The sequence below is a fragment of the Heterodontus francisci genome, chromosome 3 (genome assembly GCF_036365525.1).
Source record: "Heterodontus francisci isolate sHetFra1 chromosome 3, sHetFra1.hap1, whole genome shotgun sequence".
NCBI classification, from domain to species: Eukaryota; Metazoa; Chordata; class Chondrichthyes; order Heterodontiformes; family Heterodontidae; genus Heterodontus; species Heterodontus francisci.
Genome location: NC_090373.1, coordinates 179693921 through 179715328, shown reverse-complemented (window position 1 = coordinate 179715328; position 21408 = coordinate 179693921). Strand labels below are relative to the sequence as shown.

Genomic DNA, 21408 nt, shown 5'->3' with positions numbered 1-21408 from the left:
AGCTTCCGGCAGTGCAAGGTGCTGCCATCTCATTCAATGAAATTAGCAATGGCATTAATTGGTACAATGTTGGCAGTTGAGTCGTACAGCTGATAGGTGCAGAAATACACTGGATTTATTCAGCGCCAAGACATGGGCCTGTTTTTTTCTGTCATGACAGCACTCCAGCAGAGGGAATTCTGCCAAAAGCACTGAATCAGCTATAGCTCCAACTCATTTTTCCCAGTCAGAGGCCAGTGGGATCTTCACTACTTCAATTCAGAAAATTCTGAAGAAAATGGAGGAAATTTACAAAAGCTGGAAGGAGCTCGACGATTAATTTTTGTTCGGACTTAGACTTAGCTAAGGCCTAAAAGGATAGTTGGGATCTATATGAAGGTAGAGCAGTCCACTACTAGCCCATCATCCTGCAACTTAAGGGCTTAACACTGCTACCCCAAGGCCTACCATCACCCTTCGTCCAGTGGTCCCCAAGGTTGGCAGAAATGGCTGAGAAAATGGGGGCTTGTTGGGTACTGAGATAGTTGACCACAGCATCCTCCTAAATGCCTCTCCACCAACATCAAGCTGGGTACGTACATACATAGGAATATATGAACTAGGAGCAGGAGCAGGTCATTTGGCCCCGCGAGCATCCTCCGCCATTCTATAAGGTTGTGGCTGATCTGTTTGTGGACTCAACTCCACTTTCCTGCCTACGCCAGATACCCTTTGACTCCCTTATTTGTCAAGAATCTGTCTATCTCTGCCTTAAAAACATTCAATGATCCTGCCTCCACTCCTCTCTGGGGAAAGAGAGTTCCACTGACTCACAATCCTCAGAAAAAATTTCTCCTCATCTCCATCTTAAATGGGAGACTCCTTATTATGGGACTGCACTCGCCTGCTTCCATTCTTAACCACCCAGTCGTTGCCAGAGAATCACTTGCAAATGGTTCTCATCCCGTTCCCACACTGTTAGCTTTGCTAACCCCCAAGGTTCGATCCTTGACCACCATTCCCACCCTACACCTTCCTATTTCTCATATACATGCTGCCTCAAACCAGTTTTCAGGGGGCTAGAGTCAGTCAGTCAGTATAAAAGCGAGCCATCTTACAGTGCTGACTTTGTTTGCACTGGAGTGCTGACTTGGGTTGCAATAGAATGCTACAGCGGAAGTTTGGTAACTGAGGAGGTTCGGTAAAGAGGGAGCGAGGAGCTCCTTTCATTTCCTCCCTGTCCTCAGAGTGAGGGGAGCCGAGAGCTCCCAAAGAGCACAGCTGACTGGGAGAAGACTCGGAGGGCAGAGTTCCGGACTGGTAAGTTTAAAAAACATACCTCTGGTAAAAAAAAACTGAAAGTGATGTCACAGAAAGCTGTGACCTGATTGGCTGGTAGGGAATTTTTTTTTTTACTGAATTTGAATATAAAACATTGATAAAAATGGATTAAAACCCTAATTAACTAATTAATAAGTAGAGCAACTAAACCAGAGGGAGGAGATTACTGTATTTAGATAGCATTCAATATTTATAGTAGGAATCGAGCACCAGGGACCATATAGTTATTATAACAATTTAGTAAGGATTACTGAGGGAGGCAAGGGAAGAAATTGCTGGGGCCTTGACAGAAATCTTTGCATCCTCATTGGCTACATGTGAGGTCCCAGAGGACTGGAGAATAGCCAATGTTGTTCCTTTGTTAAAGAAGGGCAGCAAGGATAATCCAGGAAATTATAGGCCGGTGAGCCTTACATCAGTGTTCGGGAAATTATTAGAGAGGATTCTTCGGAACAGGATTTACTCCCATTTGGAAACAAACAAACTTATTAGCGAGAGGCAGCATGGTTTTGTGAAGGGGAGGTCTGTGTCTCACTAATTTGATTGAGTTTTTAGAGGAAGTGACAAAGATGATTGATGAAGGAAGTGCAGTGGATGTTATCTATATGGACTTCAGTAAAGCCTTTGACAAGGTCCCTCATGGCAGACTGGTACAAAAGGTGAAGTCACACGGGATCAGAGGTGAGCTGGCAAGATGGATACAGAACTGGCTCAGTCACAGAAGACAGAGGGTAGCAGTGGAAGGGTGCTTTTCTGAATGGAGGGATGTGACTAGCAGGGATCAGTGCTGGGACCTTTGCTCTTTGTAGTATATATAAATGATTTGGAGGAAAATGTAGCTGGTCTGATTAGTAAGTTTGCGGACGACACAAAGGTTGGTGGAGTTGCGGATAGTGATGAGGATTGTCAGAGAATACAGCAGGATAGAGATTGGTTGGAGACTTGGGCAGGGAAATAGCAGATGGAGTTTAATCCGGACAAATGTGAGGTAATGCATTTTGGAAGGTCTAATACAGGTGGGAAGTATACAGTAAATGGCAGAACCCTTAGGAGTATTGACAGGCAGAGAGATCTGGTCGTACAGATCCACAGGTCACTAAAAGTGGCAACGCAGGTGGATAAGGTAGTCAAGAAGGCATGCTTGCCTTCATCGGTCGGGGCATAGAGTATAAAAATTGGCAAGTCATGCTGCAGCTGTACAGAACTTTAGTTAGGCCACACTTAGAATATTGCGTGCAATTCTGGTCGCCACACTACCAGAAGGACGTGGAAACTTTGGAGGGTACAGAAGAGGTTTACCAGGATGTTGCCTGGTCTGGAGGGCATTAGCTATGAGGAGAGGTTGGATAAACTCGGATTGTTTTCATTGGAACGATGGAGGTGGAGGGGCGACATGATAGAGGTTTACAAAGTTATGAGCGGCATGGACAGAGTGGATAGTCAGAAGCTTTTTCCCAGGGTGGAAGAGTCAGTTACTAGGGGACATAGGTTTAAGGTGAGAGGGGCAAAGTTTAGAGGGGATGTGCGAGGCAAGTTCTTTACACAGAGGGTGGCGAGTGCCTGGAACTTGCTGCCAGGGGAGGTGGTGGAAGCAGGTACGATAGCGACGTTTAAGAGGCATCTTGACAAATACATGAATAGGATGGGAATAGAGGGATACGGTCCCCGGAAGTGCAGAAGGTTTTAGTTTAGGCAGGCATCAAGATCGGCACAGGCTTGGAGGGCCGAATGGCCTGTTCCTGTGCTGTACTGTTCTTTGTTCTTTGTTCAGAGAAATCAAACATCACAGCATCAGTTTCCACATGTACACTGACAGCACCCAGTTCTACCTCACCGCCACCTCTCTTGATCTGTCCACTGACTCTCAATTGTCAGACTGCTTGTCTAACATCCAGGACTGGATGAGCAGAAATTTCCTCCAACTGAATATTGAGAGACCGAACCAATGTCTTCGGTCCCCACAACAAATTCTGTTTCCTGGCCACCGACTCCATCCTTCTCCCCATTAAGTGACTGGGGCTGAACAAGACTGTTCACAACCTTGGTGTCATATTTGACCCGAGATGAGTTTCCGACCACATATTCATGACATCACAAAGACTGCCACCTCTAACATCCTTCGAACCTACCCATCTCAGCTCATCTGCTGCTGAAACCCTCATTTGTTACTTCTGGACCTGATTATTCCAACATATTCCTGGCTGCCATCTCATGTATTACCCTCCATGAACTTGAGCACATTCAAAATTCTGCTGCCTGAGTCCTAATTCAGACTAAGTCTCTGTTTACCCATCACCCCTATGCTCATCAATCTATATTTAATCTTGACTAACCAATGTCTCGAGTTTAAAATTCTCAGCCTGGATTTCAAATGCCTCCATGGCCTCGTCCCTCCCAATCACTGTAACCTCCTCCCGCACTGCAACCCTACAAGTTATTGGTGCTGCTCCAATTCTGGCTTCTCGATCAAATCCACTTTTAACCACAAAATTTGTGGCCATGTCTTCATCTACCAAGGCCCTAAGCTTTAGAATTCCCTCCCCAATCCTCTTCATCTCTCTTTCCACCTTTAAGACACTCCTTAGAACCTACCTCCTTGACCAAGCTTTTGGTCCTTTGTCCTAAATTTTCCTTTTGTGCCTCAGTGTTAGATTTTGTTTCATTAATCCCCTGTGAAGATCCTTGGGACAGTTTGCTATGCTAAAGCAGAATATAAATACAAATTGTTGTTACCTCCCCTTACAGCATTTACATGTGGCAGACAGCAAAAGCATAGCTGCCAGACATCCTGATGTCGGCAGTGGGAGGGAAATAGAGGTTGTGGAAGGGAATACTGCAAGATGCCTCATGACTCTTTTTTTCCCCTAGTTTTCCACCATTCGTCTGCTCTTTCCTTAGTAATTCTTAACAGAATGAGGCTCTGATGGCAGCTAAGACAGACATCGGGTGACAAGTTGTTTCCCTTGCAATGATCATGCCACAGTGCATTTGTACATTGCCCATATGGTGCATACAGAGCAGCAAAGTAAGATCGAGGGGTGATAACCTATCTGCATTCTCAGTTGAGAGCAATCACACTGCAGCTGAGGGAGAGCAGTGGGGAGGAAGACAAGTGAGACACCTGTAAGTGCACATCTGATTAAATGTGAAATTTCACTCATGTTTTGCCTTGTATGACTTACATATACATCTTTAGCTGCAGTGGTATATGAAAGTCATACAAGACGAAACACAAGTGAATTGTCACCTTGAACCAGCTGTGTATCTTGAAATTGCATCCATTGTGGTAAAGGAGTTGAGACTTAAATAGCAATCAGGATACTTGCTGGCACTGGAGAATGAACAGAGTTTATCTAGCACGTCAGACAGGTGCAGTAGCCCTATAAAATGGCTTGCATCTCCATTGCAGATTGTATCCAGCACCAATAATTTGAAATGTTAAAGTCACTTATATACTGAATATACTGTAAAGAAAGTGAAAGGGAATAAACTGAACGTCTCTAACTGCCAGGAAATTAATGACGGACTAAGATACTGCCACAAGGATAATTACAATAGTTACAATTATCTTCTATGGCTTAAACGGAGGCCCATAGGAGGGAATCTCTGCCAGCTCTGTTTCTGTTAAGTTTCCTGTGTCTCCTGCTCAGACACCTAAGCCAGGTAAAGAACAAACACAAAGGTTCAACAGGACTATTAGTCAGGCTTGTGTAATTTTCCTCTTCCAGATGGGGTTGCCCCAACCTAGCTGATGAAACTCTCCACAGATGTGGTCTTAGAAACTGTTGGAGATTGAGGCTTAAGCTGCGATTTGGACGCATGACATTGAAACATTAAATATAAAAATAAAAATAGAAACCAAGCTAAACATTAGTGCATGGTCTTTTGTTCTGAATTCCTGCAGTAATTCTTTCCCCCCTCTTCTCAATATTTCCCTTACAAGCTAATTTATGTTACATGGCAGTAACAGATTTGCTAGTGTTCCACATCACTACTTACATAAATTTCAATATTTGGACAACATTTTACTTCCCTTGCAACTGTACCCCAATCCCCTACTGCTTTAGCATTAGAAACACAAGTAATAAGAAACTAACAGACGAGATATGTTACCTTCTGAAACTCTGCAAACATGTATGAGAGTGTCCTGGGAATGATGCCTCTGTCACTGTATCGCTCAGCCCCTCCTGTGACAGTGAACGTCTTCCCGCTGCCTGTCTGCCCATAAGCAAATATAGTACCGTTGTAGCCTGCAAGAATACTAGAAAGGAAGACAAACTAATATTACTGTGCAGAACTGGAAACATATTACAGGTAACTGACTGCTGGTTAACTACATATTTTAATATAAAATTTTATCTGATCACTGCTATCCCAATCATTTATGGGCCAGCAAATAACACGTTGGCAGAGCTTTTCCTTTTGGTTCCTGCCAGAACTGTAGCCAGTCAGGTTTTCTAGTCACTTGCTTAGTCCGAGAACATAAGAGCATAAGAAATAGGAGCAGGAATAGACTATTTGGCCCATTGAGCCAGCTCCGCCATTCAATACAATCATAGTTGATCTTCGGCTTCAACTCCACTTCCCCACCTACTCCCCATTTCCCTTGATTCCCTGAGAGACAATAGTCTGTTTACCTCAGCCTTAAATATATTCAATAATGGAGCATCCACAACTCTCTGGGGTAGAGAATTCTAAAGACTCATAATCCTTTGAATGAGAGTTATGAGGGTTAACCCTCATTTCAATCCCTGGTGGGCAGCCATAAAGGCGGGGCTAAAAGTGTGGCGAGTCGAAGAGACTTAGCAGTTGGCAGGAAAAAAGACAGAGCGCAAGGAGATAACCAACTGTGTAACAGCCCCGACAACCAATTTTATCTACAGCACCTGTGGAAAAGTCTGTCACTCTAGAATTGGCCTTTACAGCCACTCCAGGTGCTGCTTCACAAACCACTGACCATCTCCAGGCACTTACTCATTGTATCTCGAGACAAGGAGGCCAAAGAAGGAGAAGAAAATACTAAACGATCAGCCCCTTATCCTGAGACTGTGCCCTCGTGTTCTAGATTATCCAACTAGCAAAAACAACCTTTCAGTGACTACCCTGGCAAGCCACTCGGAATCTTGCATATTTCAATGAGATCACCTTTCATTCTTCTAAACTCCAGATAGTTGAGGCCCAATTTACAGTACTCCAGGTGTGGTCTCACCAAATCCCTGTACAAATGTAGGAAGACTCCCTTATTCTGGAACTCTAATCCTCTTGCAATAAAGGCAAACATGCCATTTTCCTTCCCAATTGCTTGCTGTACCTGCATGCTAAACTTTCAGGCCAGCTGGATAATCTAGAACACGAGGGCACAGTCTCAGGATAAGGGGCTGATCATTTAGGATTGAGAATTAAATGTTGGGTGGGAGCCCGTCCACAGGCTGAAAAGTCAGGAGCGAGCCCGCCTCTGCCGGGCCACGCTGGGATTTTTTGCTCTCCAGGCCCTTAATTGGTCTTGGGTGGACTTCCACCTCCTTGAGTCAGGAAGTCCAGCCTAATGGAGCTGCCGGCCAATCAGCAGGCCAGCAGCTCTTCGTCCCAGTAGCACCACGGAGTGGTGGCTACTGCTGGGACTACACCCAGCCATCGGAGGAAAGAGGAAGGATGGCCCCAGAACTCAGGTAAGGTCTTAGGGCCTCGCTGGGGACAATCAGCTGGGCTCCGGCGAGGCCGGGGGGTGGAGGAGGGAGGGAGAAAGTGTTCTGCGTTCGAGGCAGTTGAGGCTTCGGGGGCAGAGCAAGAAGGCCGCCTGGTTTTAACCAGGGTTCTTGGGGCCTTTGTTGCCTGGCCACCGAGGGTAAAATACCTGCAGCGGCAGGTGGAGGCCCTTAAGTGGCAGTTAATTGGCCACAAAAGGCCTTGCTCCCCACCTCCCACTCAACTTTATGCCCGCCCCACCATCAGCAGCCTGCTCATTGTGGGGCCATAAAATTCTGGCCTCAGTGTTCCTAGTACACCTGAGACCCTCTGAACATCAACATTTTCAAATTTCAGATCTTTTAAAAATGGTAGTGTGAAGGGTAGGGAGAGTGCACAAATGGTCAGAGTCAGAGGAACAGAGGGTTCAGAAGGAGAAGGGCTTTAGTACTGGTAGGGGTGGGGAGGTGGTGTTTACAGAGATATGGTGGGTACAAGGTCATGAAAGGATTTAAACACAAGGATGAGAATTTTCAGTTTAGGTATTGAAAGAGCAGCAGCACATGTTGGTCAGTGAGAATTAGGGTAAAGGGAGAGCAGGATAGGATATGGGCAACAGATTGTTGGATGAGTTCAAGTTTATGGACAGTGGAAGACAGAAGGCAGTCAAGAAGAACATTCGAATAATTGGGAATGGAGGTGATAAAAGGCATGGATAAGGGTTTCAACAACAGATGGGCTGATGCAAGGGTGAAAGAGGGCACTGTGACAGAGGTGGAAATAAATGGCTTTTATGATGGTGAGGATATGGAGTTAGATGCTCAACTCGGAGTTGAATAGGGCATTGAAATTGAAAACTCTCTGGTTTAAATTGAGATGCTAGCCAGAGGGGAGATTCAACCCTAGCAAGAGGATGGAGTGTGTGGTTGGGTCTGATGACAATGGCTTTGGTCTTCCCTAAATTTAACTGGAAGAAAGTATGCTCATCCAAGACCAGATATTGGCAAGTAACCTGAGGCAGTATAAGGGTCAAGATTAGATGAAGAAAAGTTGAGGGCGATGGTGAAAAATCATGTATTCACATATAGATCCTTGGGTAATGCCACATGCAGTGGAGAGATGGAAAAGTTTAGGGAGTTAATTCCAGAGCTTAGGACCTAGGCAGCTGAGGGTACAGCTGCTAATGGCAGGTTGAAGGAAATTGGGGATACCTAACAGGCCAGAATTGGAGGAACGCATATATCTGAGGGTTGTAGGGCTGGAGCAGGTTACAGATATGGACACAAGGCACAGATGAATTTGAACAAAAGATGAGAACTTTAAAGTCAATGCATTGCTAGGCCAGGAGCCCATGAGTGAAGGATGAACAGGATCTGAGAGAGTTAGGATATGATTAGAACTCCCCAGCTCTTCTTCAAATAGTGCCATGGGTTCTTTTATAGAGAGGACAGATGAGGCCTCAGTTTACTATCTCATCTGAAAGACAGCCACTCCCTTAGTACTGCACTGAAGTGTCAGTCTGACTTATGTGCTCAAATCTCTGGAATGGGGCTTGGACCTTCCAGTTTGAGAATGTTACCACTAAGCCAAGGATGGCTTCTAAACATTAGAAATAAAGTTTGGGACCTACAGTCACCTATTAGAATGGAAGGAAACGATATTGCTGCCTTGGAACTAAATATTGCCAGCTTTAAAATTTCCAGGAGACGAAAAAAAAAGTAAATATACGGAAGATTATTAATGATATAATTCTAACCACAGTTTTTAAAAAATGGTTTACTTGATGGCGGTACTCAGACAGTGTCTGGGATAGGTTAAGAAATAATAAGGTATCAAACTATATCGGGAGTACATTATGGACCACCAAATGTGGGAAAGAAATCAAGGATGAAAATTATAGTCAATTTAGAGAGATTTCCAGCAATGACGATGTTGTAATTATGAAGAACATTAACTATCCTGACATAAACTAAGACAGAAGTTTGAGAAAAATGGGGAGGGGTTTTAAGAATATTTTAGAATAATTCAGAACTGTTTCCTTAATCAGTACATTCCAACAAAGAAGGATGCAGTGCTAGATCTAATTCTGGGTAATGAAGCAGCTCAAGCAAGTAACACTTGGCAATTAGTAACCACAGCTAATTAAAGGTGATATAAAAATGCAGAACATCTCATAATAAATTTGATTTGCAGCTTTAGTCTCAATATAGGCCCTGATACCATGATACTTTACCACCTATCAAAGAGACCAGTAGTATACAGTGGATATCTCATATGACCTCCAGTGCATAATGCAGCAGTAAAAAAGTATACAGCTCCTCCTTTCCCAGTCACAATAACACTTCTGTTCACAATTAGGAATTGGATTAAGACTGCTATAGTTTATTCCATTTGGCTGCTATTTCCTACATTACAACAGTGACTACACTTCAAAAAAGTACTTCAATGGCTATACAGCACTTTGGAATGTCCTGAGATTGTGAAAGAAATATTTATATAGTACCTTTCTTTCCCTTTCAGATATAGCTGTAACTTACAACAGAGAGAGGACTATCCCTCACATTACCATACAAATATACTGCCTGGATTGTGGTGCCTGCAATTGAGAGTTTTAAATGTTGGCTGTAGCCCTAAAGATTTCAGACTGAAAAAGTGTCTTCTTACATCCAAATTAAAGCTGCTCCTGTAAGCCAAAGGTTAACACAGCCAAATGTTTCCATCAATCCATGTTTTATTACTATACCCTTGGAGTGAAATTGATTTTTCTCCAGCATTCTAAAAATCGAGGACCAAAGAGAAAGCATCCTAACTCTTCAGTAGAAAGCAGTAGCAAGGATGCACTCCAATATTAAAGTGCAGCAATTTTCACCATTCAGGTGGTTCACCAGGCTAATCAAGTTAAAATAAACTATTTGCAAACCTCTATGATGCGATATTAGTGGACAGTAATCAGTACCGTACTGCTCGCCATATTACTTCCTGAAAGCCTCCGCTTGCTGGCCACTGCATGATCACGATGTCTCCTGGATTCCAGAACGATCAGTTTTTATAAATTATATATATTTATAATTTAAGGGGAGATGGTGGTGTAGTGGTAATGTCACTGAACTAGTAATCCAAAGGCAGAAGCTAATGCCCTGGGGAAATGGGCTCAAATCCCACCAGGGCAGCTGCTGGAATTTAAATTCAATTAATTAAAAAATCTGGAATTGAAAACTGGTCTCAGTAATGGTGCCATGAAACTGTCATCAATTGTTGTAAACAAAACCCACCTGGTTCACTAATGTCCTTTAGGGAAGGAAATCTGCCATCCTTACCTGGTCTGGCTCCAGATACACAACAATGTGGTTGACTCTTAACTGCCCTCCGAAATGGCCTAACAAGCCAGCTACTCAATTGTGAAGGGCAATTAGGGATGGGCAACAAATGCTGGCTTTGCCAGCATTGCTCACATCCCATGAAAGAATTTTTAAAAATTCTGAGGAAGTCAGTAGCTTGGTGCTCTTGCATTACAAAAACTTAATCAAAATCTTGCCAATTTGTGCTGCATCATTTGCCATTTCTTCAGTTTTAATATTCTGTGACCTACTGTCTTCAGTCACATGATTTTGGACAAGGCAAAGGGAATTCAGGACACTTTCCAGTTGAAGGGGATACATCTGGAGACCTGGCTGTCACATAGTCAGTCATTCAACAGCACTGGCAGATTTACCATCTCAATTGAAGATGGCGCGTAGTTCAGAATGATCAAAGAGGAAAGAAAAATAAATTAACATAAATAAATCCTGAAGAAACAGTTAGGATTCACTACTGCAACTCAATCAGCCATAATACACAATATGGCTTCTGATCAGAGATCCCATTTTGATATTATTGAACCAGGCCACAACAACACTGAATTTAGGTCAGTCCTTCAGCATTTGGTGATATAAACACAAATAAGTATACATTTAAAATCAGCAACATTATTTTCATGCACTTATAATCATGGGTCCATAACCTGCAACTGTGAATTTGGCTGATAATGCCACTCTGTAGCATACTCAACTTATTGTATAAAGACCTCCAAAAGGCAATGGAGGCAGATTCAAGTCAAAAACATTTGCTAATAATAGGAGACTTCAATGCAAAAGTGGGATCTAACTGGAATGTATGGAATAGAGCTATAGGAATGTTTGAATTTGGTGAGAACAAAAGCAGAGAAGAACAGTTACTTTCTTGCTGCCACAAAAGGGTGGACTTGGTTGTCACCTGATAGGCAGATAAGAAATATGATTGATTTAATTACTGTGTATAGAAGAGAAGAATCAAATATTATTCCGATCCTTTGAAGACGATGTCAGCTCTGACCAAAAGTTAGTTTTGGCACTGGTAAGGTTGAGAATGGAGCTGCTGAAGAAGCATTTAAATTAAAAATCTAGCCTCTGGACAAACTAAAAGAATCTGACATCGGAAACGAGTACAAAAATGTAGAGAAAAATGTTGTACTTGAAATAACGGAAGAAATGGATGCAGAGGAGAAGCGGAGCATCATCAAAAATGAATTAAGAACTGCAGAACAAGTGTTGGGTCTTAAAGAAAAAAAAAACAAATGGAGTTGCGTGAAAAATTAAGAAAGCTTAAGGCAAGCATAAAAGAAAATCCTAATATGAGGGCTGAATACAATAGGTTAACCAGAAAAATAAAGCTAAAAACCAGTGCACAGAAGCACCAGGCTAATCATTTGTCTTGCGCAGAGCGGACTAAAGCCACGCCTCATTTTCAAAGCAGCAAGGAAACTCTTGGAAAAAGCAAACCCTTCTACAACTGGGTCACCTCCATTTCCCTACCTGCCTCCTGCTCAAATAATGCGGGAGACCTATGCAATCCCCAAGGCATTTCTGGACCACTATTTTTAGCAAAAAAAAAATTATCAGTAAACTTTAACGTTTCAAACTGCTCTCAATGCTCAAAGCCAAGCCACAAAATGTTCATTCTGCTCGACTAAGCATCTTCTAGAGGGGTAAAGTGCTTCACCTGTGAGATGTGGGAGGTCCGTGTCGCTTCCAGCGTTCCGGACGACGACATCTGCAGGAAGTGTACCCAGTTGCAGCTCCTCCCAGACCGCATGGATTGGTTGGAGCAGCAACTGGATGCACGTAGGAGCATGAAGGTGGCAGAAAGCGTCATAGACAGGAGTTTTAGAGAAGTGGTTACACCCAAGGTGCAGGCAGATAGATGGGTGACCGCTAGAAGGGGCAGGCAGTCAGTGCAGGAATCCCCTGTGGCTATCCCCCTCTCTAACAAGTATACCGTTTTGGATACTGTTGGGTGGGATGGCCTATCAGGGGAAAACAACAGCAGCAGCCAGAGCAGTGGCACCACGGCTGGCTCTGTTGTTCAGCAGGGAGGGACAAAGCGAAGAGCAATAGTTATAGGTGACTCGAGAGTCAGGGGCACAGATAGGCGCTTCTGTGGATGTGAAAGAGACTCCAGGATAGCATGTTGCCTCCCTGGTGCCAGGGTCAAGGATGTCTCTGAACGGACAGGGGGTATTCTGAAGGGGGAGGGTGAACAGCCTGAGAGTGTGGTACACATCGGTACTAACGACATAGGCAGGAAGAGTGACGAGGTCTTGCAGGGGGAGTTTAGGGAATTAGGTAGAAAGTTAAAAGACAGGACCTCTAGGGTTGTAATCTCGGGATTACTCCCTGTGCCACGTGCCAGTGAGGCTAGAAATAGGAAGATAGTACAGCTAAATACGTGGCTGAATAGCTGGTTTGGAGGGAGGGTTTCAGATATCTGGATCATTGGGATCTCTTCAGGGACAGGTGGGACATGTACAAGAAGGACGGGTTGCATCTAAACTGGAAGGGCACAAATATCCTGGCTGCGAGGTTTGCTAGCGTCACTCGGGAGGGTTTAAACTAAGTGTGGCAGGCGGGTGGGACCAGAGCAGTAGGACAGCAAGTGAAGTAACTGAGGGGGAACTACTAAATAAGGCTAGTAAGACTAAGAAGAAGAGCAGGCAGGGAGATATTACTGAGCACAGCGGGACTGGTGGTCTGAAGTGCACTTGTTTCAATGCGAGAAATATAACAGGTAAGGCAGACGAACTGATTAGTACTTGGAATTAGTACTGGATTAGTACTTGGAACTATGATGTTGTTGCTATTACAGAGACTTGGTTGAGGGAAGGACAGGATTGGCAGCTAAATGTTCCGGGATTTAGAAGCTTCAGGCAGGATAAAGGGGGATGTAAAAGGGAAGGGGGAGTTGCATTACTGGTTAAGGAGAATATCACAGCTGTACTGCGGGAGGACACCTCGGAGGGGTCATGCGGCGAGGCAATATGGGTGGAGCTCAGGAATAGGAAGGGTGCAGTCATGATGTTGGGGGTTTACTACAGGCCTCCCAACAGCCAGCGGGAGGTAGAGGAGCAGATATATAGACAGATTGTGGAAAGATGTAAAGGTAACAGGGTTGTAGTGGTGGGTGATTTTAACTTCCCCTATATTTTATTTATTTACTTTATTCTATTTATAGATACAGCACTGAAACAGGCCCTTCAGCCCACCGAGTCTGTGCCGACCAACAACCATCCATTTATACTAACCCTGCAGTAATCCCATATTCCCTACCACCTACCTACAAGAGGGGCAATTTACAATGGCCAATTTACCTATCTACCTGCAAGTCTTTGGCTGTGGGAGGAAACCGGAGAACCTGGCGAAAACCCACGCAGTCAGAGAGAACTTGCAAACTCCACACAGGCAGTACCCAGAATCGAACCAGAGTCCTTGGAGCTATGAGGCTGCGGTGCTAACCACTACGCCACTGTGCCGCCCATATTGACTGGGACTCACTTTGTGCTAGGGGTTTGGATGGGGCATAATTTGTAAGGAGCATCCAGGAGAGCTTCTTGAAACAATATGTAGATAGTCCAACTAGGGATGAGACCATACTGGACCTGGTATTGGGGAATGAGCCCGGCCAAGTGGTCGAAGTCTCAGTAGGGAAGCATTTTGGGAACAGTGACCATAATTCCATAAGTTTTAAGGTACTCGTGGATAAGGATAAGAGTAGTCCTCGGGTGAAGGTGCTAAATTGGGGGAAGGCTAATTATAACAATATTAGGCAGGAACTGAAGAATTTAGATTGGGGGCGGCTGTTTGAGGGTAAATCAACATCTGACATGTGGGAGTCTTTCAAACGTCAGTTGATTAGAATCTATGACCGGCATGTTCCTGTGAGGAAAAAGGATAAGTTTGGCAAGTTTCGGGAACCTTGGATAATGAGGGATATTGTGAGCCGAGTCAAAAAGAAAAAGGAAGCATTCGTAAGGGCTAGAAGGCTGGGAACAGATGAAGCCCTTGAGGAATATCAAGAAAGTAGGAAAGAACTTAAGCATGGAGTCAGGAGGGCTAAAAGGGGTCATGAAAAGTCATTGACAAACAGGATTAAGGAGAATCCCAAGGCTTTTTATACGTATATAAAGAGCAAGAGGGTAACCACGGAAAGGGTTGGCCCACTCAAGGACAGAGAAGGGAATCTATGTGTGGAGCCAGAGGAAATGGGTGAGGTACTAAATGAGTACTTTGCATCAGTATTTACCAAAGAGAAGGACTTGGTGGATGATGAGTCTAGGGAAGGGAGTGTAGATAGTCTCAGTCATCTCATTATCAAAAAGGAGGAGGTGTTGGGCGTCTTGCAAAGCATGAAGGTAGATAAGTCCTCAGGGCCTGATGGGATCTACCCTAGAATACTGAGGGAGGCAAGGGAAGAAATTGCTGGGGCCTTGACAGAAATCTTTGTATCCTCATTGGCTACAGGTGAGGTCCCAGAGAACTGGAGAATAGCCAATGTTGTTCCTTTGTTTAAGAAGGGTAGCAAGGATAATCCAGGAAATTATAGGCTGGTGAGCCTTACGTCAGTGGTAGGGAAATTATTAGAGGATTCTTCGGGACAGGATTTACTCCCATTTGGAAACAAATGAACTTATTCGCGAGAGGTCCCTCATGGCGGACTGATAGAAAGGTGAAGTCACACGGGATCAGAGGTGAGCTGGCAAGATGGATACAGAACTGGCTTGGTCATAGAAGACAGAGGGTAGCAGTGGAAGGGTGCTTTTCTGAATGGAGGGATGTGACTAGTGGTTTTTCGCAAGGATCAGTGCTGGGACCTTTCTTGTTTGTAGTATGTATAAATGATTTGGAGGAAAATGTAGCTGGTCTGATTACTAAGTTTGCGGACGACATAGAGGTTGGTGGAGTTGCGGATAGCGATGAGGATTGTCAGAGGATACAGCAGGATATAGATCGGTTGGAGACTTGGGCGGAGAAATGGCAGATGGAGTTTAATCCGGACAAATGTGAGGTAATGCATTTTGGAAGATCGAATACAGGTGGGAAGTATACAGTAAATGGCAGAACCCTTCGGAGTATTGACAGGCAGAGAGATCTGAGCGTACAGGTCCACAGGTCACTGAAAGTGGCAACGCAGGTGGATAAGGTAATCAAGAAGGCATACGGCATGCTTGCCTTCATCGGTTGGGGCATAGAGTATAAAAATTGGCAAGTCATGCTGCAGCTGTACAGAACTTTAGTTCGGCCACACTTAGAATATTGCGTGCAATTCTGGTCGCCACACTACCAGAAGGACGTGGAGGCTTTGGAGAGGGTACAGAAGAGGTTTACCAGGATGTTGCCTGGTCTGGAGGGCATTAGCTACGAGGAGAGGTTGGATAAACTCGGATTGTTTTCACTGGAACGACGGAGGTGGAGGGACGACATGATAGAGGTTTACAAAGTTATGAGTGGCATGGACAGAGTGGATAGTCAGAAGCTTTTTCCCAGGGTGGAAGAGTCAATTACTAGGGGACATAGGTTTAAGGTGCGAGGGGCAAAGTTTAGAGGGGATGTGCGAGGCAAGTTCTTTACACAGAGGGTGGTGAGTGCCTGGAACTTGCTGCCGGGGGAGGTGGTGGAAGCAGGTACGATAGCGACGTTTAAGAGGAATCTTGACAAATACATGAATAAGATGGGAATAGAGGGATACGGTCCCCAGAAGTGCAGAAGGTTTTAGTTTTGACAGGCATCAAGATCGGCGCAGACTTGGAGGGCCGAATGGCCTGTTTCTGTGCTGTACTGTTCTTTGTTCTCGCTCCTGTAATACCTGCTGCAGTGAACCCACAGCCCCTCTTCTCCTGCACTGCCTCTTTTCTCTCCCCACTTATGGGACCCACTGCTCTGAATTCTCTCACTCACATCCTGGCACTAATGACACATCCTGGCACTAATGGCTCCATTTCCTACTGCAATTAGTGCCCTCCTTCTCCTGCACTGCCTAATTTCCTGTTTCTTGAACTCTTGCCACCAGCATCCTGCTTTCTGTCCCACAGCAGACCAGACCTGAAGCTCCTTGTTCAGTTGCAGCAAGACCTGGACAACATTGAGGCTTGGCTGATAAGTGGCAAGTAACATTCATGCCACACAAATGCCAGGCAATAATATTCTCAAATAAGAGAGAATATAACCATCTCCCCTTGCCATCCAACAGCATTATCATTGCTGAATCCCCCACCATCAACAACCAAGGGGTTACTATTGACCAGAAACAGAACTGGACCAGCTATAAAAATACTGTGGCTACAGATCAGAGACTGGGACTTCTGCGGCGAGTAACTCACCTCCTGTCCACCATCTACAAGGCACAAGTCACTTGCCTAGATGGGTACAACTCCAAAACCACTCAGGGAGCTCAACACCATCCAGGACAAAGCAGCCTGCTTGATCGGCACCCCATCCACCACATTAAACATTCACTCCCTCCACTACCAACATACAGTGGCAGCAGTATGTACCATCTCCAAGAATGTGCTATATAGAATCATGGGAATCCAGAATTCTGAAAACTAGTGAATGTCAACAAACATATTGCTTAGGAAAATGAAGTTTGGAGTCTGAGCTTACAGCTTTAAGACTGCTCCATCAGGGTCACTATATATTCATATGGAAACAATTAAAAGTATTTTTTTTAAAGAACAGAATAAAATGATTATTGATATAACTGAGTAGTTTAAACAAATAATGGTCATTATCAATTCATTACTGTTGTGAGCTCTCTAAATACACCCCATCTTTTAATCCATTCATCATGTTGATTTTTTAAATGGCTAAACATTAATACTTTGGAAGTTTTGATATTGAATTGCTCTCCCCACACACTAGAAATTTCCCATACCAGCCATCAGATGTTGCTGCATCACCTCGAAGATATGAGTGGAATCCAAAATCTAAGCCAGATGCCTTTTCCTCATTAAGCAAATAAACATGGAATACATTGGGGAAGAGGACATGGGACCTGAAAGTTAAATCACATTTTGCAAGATAAATCTAATTTCTTATAAAATGACAGAATTATGCAGTCTAGAAGGAGGGCCATTCAGTCCACCATGCCATGTTGGTGCTCGCCCTTTGAAAGAGCTAACCAATTAGCCCCACTCCCCTGTTCTTTCGCCATAGCACTGCAATGGATGTGGTCCCACTTTATAGACTGTTTATGCCATCCCTACAAGTCAAACATCCTTTCCAAACAAGTGCATTGGAGAAGTGATCAGAAATGCCAAAGAGCAGCTTAGGATGTCTCACAGTCCATTTCTTTAAAAAAATTCTTCAGGAAAGACATTATCCTCTGCTCAACATCTCCCCCAAACCACCCACCCAAGCTTGAAGAGCCATCCTGTGGTGAATAAAAGTAGCACTGTGATGCATTGTGGTTGTCTTTTTTATTTTAACATATGAGAAATCTACATGTTGGGCTAACAGCCATGGTGAAGATTGGAATAAAGAAAAGTTACATAAAATGTAGTGATTAAATAATATCAATCTGTTGGAGGACTGAAGAATGTAAATAGCCCCACTGTTTTAGCATCCCGAGAACATTAAAGGAAATTGAAATCACTTCAGCTGAGCAATTACACCATACTCTTTTCCTTCAGCACATGGTATAGCATGGTAGGAGAAGTACAACGAATCCCAGCCACAAATCTCTCTTGGAGCTAGCATCTTTTCTCAGAATAAACATGTTTCTCGATACGTTACGTCTCATAATACATTTGCCGAGATAATATCAAAATGTACTTGAGCATAAAGTTCTGAGCAAGAAAAGGCCATTTAACCCTCCATCCAGTGAATGTCTGATTACTCTAAAATGGACGTTCCTTGCCCCATTAATCACAATCACCATCATGATCCTTATAAAACACCAAAAAAGTATAATTATTTTCTAAGGGATAATGATAAACATTTTTAGGAATTTAGGGACAATGAACACTAATGAATCATAAGGTGAATTGGATAGTGTCACAAACACCTGCTATGCTGAATGATAGATTTAAAAAAATATCAGCTGGAATGCTGAATTAAATTTTTTTTTTTTAAAAAGGTGACTGCTAGCAGCTAAAACGGCCACCGAAATTGGCATCAAAATCCCCTACATTCCAATGCATCAAGCGGGAGTTGAATTGTCTGGCCAGTCCCCTCCAGAACAATGACTTGGGAAGTTTGCAGTGCATCACCTGGCCAGTCCCCATTAACAAACATTTAAAGGCAAACATCTGGGACATTAAACTGGTGGAAACGACATTCAAAAAGCAATAATTTGAACAATGGGACCCTGATTGAGAGAAGGGAATTCCTAGGACGAACTAAGTTGAAAGAGGAAATACACATTGAGCCATCATATGACAAGTCCATCATCTGTGGGTTTTCTCTCTTTGCAGCAGACAAGCAACTGGACACTGATCAGAAAAGACCCAAAAGGGCTTCCTCTCTCTCTCTCTGCAGTCCACCTGGCAAGTTTTGAACCCTGCCTGCTGGCCGTGACCATCTAAGTCTATCATAGCTGCAGAGAGAGACCCTGTGAATGAAACCATCTGCATTGCTGTTCTCCAGGAAAACCCCAAATCTGCCGGCCACTTCTACAAGCTGGAAGCTTCAGGACCACCGAGTTTATCAAATTCCACAGACTGTATCCCCCTTTTTATTGCTCCAGACTTAATCCGACCAATCTATCCTTCCCCACTCTGTAAACTGTGTGTGTGAGAAAGTTTATTATTTTACATAGATCGGTTTAAGTACAATAAAGCTAACCTCTTTCTTTGGAAAACTCAAGAAAACCTGTCTGATTGGTTCTTTTATTATCCTAGCATATAAATAGTGAAACACTCACTGAATTGCCAGCACATATTAACTAGGAGCAAGAGTAGGCTATTCGGCCCCTCGAGCCTGCTCCGCCATTCGATAAGCTCATAGCTGGTCTGTTTGTGGACACAACTCCACTTTCCTGCCTACACCCGATACCCTTCAACTCTCTTGCTTTTCAAGAACCTGTCTATCTCTGCCTTAAAAACATTCAATGACCCAGCCTCCACCGCTCTCCGGGGAAGAGAGTTCCACAAACTCACGACCCTCAAAGAAAAAATTTCTTCTCATCTCGGTCTTAAATGGGACACCCCTTATTTTAACCTGTGCCCCTAATTTTAGTCTCTCCCACAAGGGGAAACATCCTTTCAACATCCACCCTGTCACATCACCTCAGGATCTTAAATGTTTCAATAATATCACCTCTCATCCTTCTAAATTCCAATGAATACAGACCCAACCTCAACCATTCCTCATAAGATAACCTTCTCATTCCAGGAATCAGTCGAGTGAACCTTCTCTGAACTGCTTCCAATGCAGCTATATCCTTAAGGAGACAAAAACTGTACACAATACTCTAGATGGGGTCTCACCAATACCCTGTACAACTGTAGCAAAACATCCCTACTTTTATAATAAAACAAAAAGTGCTGGAAATACTCAGCAGGTCTGGCAGCATCTGTGAAGACAGAAGTGTTACGACCAGGTGAGAAAGGTGTCTAGGTGTCCCTCTCAGCCTTCACCTAGTCTTACTGTAACAGGGTTTTGGTTTTAAACACAGTGTTTTAGAGCTCCCCCTTGGTGAATCCTTGTTCACCGCTTTCAAATTATAAGGTAAAGAAATGAGCTCAAACAGGCGTTCTTAGGTTTAAAGAAGGTGAAATTTCTTAAAACTTAAAACTCTAATTCGGTTGACATCTACGGATACACGACGCGCCCACTCTAACATGCATACACGATACGCACCTGCAAAGAGAGACAGAAAAGAGAAGAAAGATAAAGTGGAGATGTTTGAGGCAATATCTGAAGGGTTGTTACGGTTCTTCGAGCTGACTGTAGAGTCCTTGCTTGTAGGTAATTCTCACTTTTCATTGGGGCCCAGTATTCTTCTTGAACCTTGTTCACCGTAGGAGACTTTTCTTTCTTGGAGTTCACGTGGCTTCAATGGATTCCAAAGCTGGTGAGAAAGAGATGTTCTCAATCCAGGAGCTTTCTGACTTCAAACACACTGTTTCTCCAATTTAAAACACTCAGTTCAAAACTCTACAACAGCCAGTCATGTGACCAAACTGGTCTGACCACGTCCATTCTGTGTATTGGGAGCAGTGTTCCAACACTGTCTGCTAGTATGCAAAAATGTCTTTCCGGCTAGTGGCCTGGCAATTCCTGGTAGTAGGCCCTCTTTTCTTCCCAGCAACAATTTGAAGCTTAATGCCCATGTGGCGAAATTAACGTGCATTATTCTTGGCAGGTAGGGGCTTGCATGACAGAAGCAAAGTTAATGTTTCAGGTCTGTGACCTTTCATCTGAACTTTGGTTTTGATGAAAGGTCACAAACCTGAAACATTAACTTTGCTTCTCTCTCTCCACAGATGCTGCCAGACCTGCTGAGTATTTCCAGCACTTTTTGTTTTTATTTCAGATTTCCAGCATCTGCAGTATTTTGCTTTTTCTCTACTTTTATATTCCGTTCCCCTTGCAATAAACATTGCATTTCCCTTCTTAATCACTTGCTGTACCTGCATACTAACTTTTTGTGTTTCGTATCGTAAGACACCCAGATCCATCTGCCTCTCAGAGTTCTGCAATCTCTCTCCATTTAAATAATGTTGCTTTTCTATTTTTCTGTCCAAGGTAGACAAGTTCACACTTTCCCACATTATACTCCATCGGCCAAATCTTTGCTCACTCACTTAACCTATCTATATCCTTTTACAGGCTCCTTCAGTCCTCTTCACAACCTACTCTCCTACCAATCTTTGCATCATCAGCAAATTTAGCAACCAAGTCATTGCAAATAGTTTAGGCACTAGCAGTGATCCCTGAGGCACTCCTCTATTTGTAGCTTGCCAAACTGAAAACGACCCATTTATTCCTACTCTCTGTTTCCTGTTAGCTAACCAATCCTATATCCATGCTAATATGTTACCCCCAACACCATGGGCTCTTATTTTGTTTAGTACACCCTCCCACCAAACGACCACTCCAGCCTCACCAGGGA

General features: G+C 43.7%; 1 protein-coding gene across 6 annotated transcripts in view; it reads right to left on the bottom strand.

Moving 5' to 3' along the window:
* The window catches only part of kif6 (kinesin family member 6), a 775022-nt gene that overhangs the window by 728383 nt on the left and 25231 nt on the right, over window positions 1–21408 (bottom strand). For all 6 annotated transcript variants that reach the window (XR_010973257.1, XM_068027794.1, XM_068027795.1 and 3 more), the window contains exon 4: window positions 5434–5581. Coding sequence is in view for 5 of the 6 variants with exons in the window: in XM_068027794.1 (XP_067883895.1) it covers window positions 5434–5581 (148 nt within the window). In the remaining variant the exon portion in view is untranslated. The remainder of the gene's footprint in view (window positions 1–5433; window positions 5582–21408) is intronic.